Consider the following 1,859-nt stretch of genomic DNA (forward strand, 5'->3'; position numbering starts at 1 on the left):
TGCTGCGCTGAGGTACTTGCCACAGGCTCTCCAGGGCATCTTTGCTCTCTGATGCAGCACTGAAGACAGGTTGTCTTCATCATCGCTTTCTGTTACTTCTTCTGCAACGTGCAATGAAAAGGTACAGCCACACTGACTTACTCGTACACGCCTTTCACAGGGACTGGCAAGCGGTGGCTACAAACTGGTCTAATCACACAGGATGAAGATGAAATTACCTGCTCAGGCACATATTAACCTGCTAAAGATAGTGGTAATCCACGCTAAAAAGATGCAAAAAAACCTTAGCACTAGGTGATCTACGTCTTTGTCCATTGCAATTTAAAAGTATTGGCTTGAAAAAAATTAATCGCAATGTTTTCCTACGTAAAACCATAAACAAACGTGCTTTGCTACTGACAGGTTTGAATCTCACCTAGCATAAATTATTCAATATTATTCCTCTATTGTTATCAAATCATGGTCAAGCATAAGGAAAAAACCCCTCAAAAGCGGGGAGAACCTATGACTTCTGAATGCTTGAAATGACTGTAGCCCAGAGGTTACACCAATGGAAACAGCACTCTTATGAATCGGGATCCACCTGAAAAATTATTACTCCCTTACCAGTTTGAATTACGTTAATTCATTCTAACATCCTTTCACTGTGGAGCAGTAATGTAGTGGTGCTGAGTTCAAAGTGTGCCCTTTTACCTTCATCCTCTTCATCATCCTTCAGCAGAGCTTCACGGGAATACATAGTCCTCCGGAGATTTGTCCTTTCCAAAACAGTTTTTCTCTCAATAATAGTCTCCTAAGAAAGGGACAGTTCATATGTTTTCAACCAGAGAATGAATAAAAAAATTACTATAGCTCTGAAATAATTTGTTTCCAATCAGAACATCGCTGAAAACTAAAAGTGAGAATCTTACAGCAGGCAGCCAATAGGGGATGGATTTGCTACCTCTGTGTAAAACCAGAGGACATAAATTAGGTATCTGACATTAATTTCAGGTTGTCAATCCCAGCCCTTTTGAAATCTTAACTTGAACAGATATCCCTGAATTCATAATGACTCGGTTGAATATCTCATTCTTCCTGTGTTATAGCATCAATGACAAAATGTGTTAACGATTTAAAGAGCTTGATATAGGCACATCCAAAAAACTTCTACCCAATGCAATGAGTAAATTCAGGCATATTTATAGAAACAGCTGCCAGTATTGCACGTTACCAATGTTTTTCCTAAAATGCCCAATTTAATATTCTTTAGACAAGAACATTTTGATAGGGCTTTCTATCAAGAATGGATCAGAGATAACGGTATCAGGAAAGTACGGGATGTCCAGGCGAAGGGATTTGTCTTAATAGATAAATAATAATGGTAATAGTAATAGTACATTCCTACTCAGAAATCCCACACAGCATGTCAATCCTTGCTAATGCTTTCAACCTAAGAAAAAAAAAAGTCACATTTTTTGTAAATGCCCATTGCCCTGCCCATCAAAAACCTTCTCCAGCTCTTGGTCTTGTCGATTCATTAATGTCTTCCAGTGTTCGAAGAGCTCAGTCTCTGATTTCTGAATGTCCTTGAGCGTTCCTTCCCTCTGGATGTTACCATCTTTCATCGCAATTATCTAAAAGTTAGAAACACAAGTCATGAGATAAATAGCCATGTATCTCTATTCATTTTAAAGCTCTGTTGCTGTGCCTGGACAGAATTTTCTCTTTTCTGAAAGAATATTTCTGCGAACAAATCTGTCTTCTAACCAGACAGTGATTTCTTGACTCTATCCTCTTTACTACAGATGCTGCAAACCCAGAAACTTCCTGCAGTGCGTGCTTCAGAAAGGCAGGTGGCTTTTCAGTAAGAAAGCAGA

At 38.9% G+C, this 1,859-nt stretch overlaps 1 protein-coding gene across 1 annotated transcript in view; it reads right to left on the bottom strand.

Moving 5' to 3' along the window:
- Positions 1 to 1,616, bottom strand: part of LOC104496804 (ATP-binding cassette sub-family C member 8-like) — a gene marked incomplete at its 5' end in the record, with an annotated part of 21,631 nt that extends 20,015 nt beyond the window's left edge. Inside the window, 3 exons of the mRNA XM_010139971.1 lie at positions 1 to 101; positions 694 to 793; positions 1,491 to 1,616. The exon at positions 1 to 101 is cut by the window's left edge and continues 4 nt beyond it. Coding sequence (XP_010138273.1) covers positions 1 to 101; positions 694 to 793; positions 1,491 to 1,616 — 327 coding nt within the window. The remainder of the gene's footprint in view (positions 102 to 693; positions 794 to 1,490) is intronic.
- Between the last annotated feature and the right edge of the window lie 243 nt (positions 1,617 to 1,859).

Source organism: Buceros rhinoceros, unplaced genomic scaffold (genome assembly GCF_000710305.1).
Source record: "Buceros rhinoceros silvestris isolate BGI_N320 unplaced genomic scaffold, ASM71030v1 scaffold38147, whole genome shotgun sequence".
In the NCBI taxonomy this organism is placed as follows: Eukaryota; Metazoa; Chordata; class Aves; order Bucerotiformes; family Bucerotidae; genus Buceros; species Buceros rhinoceros.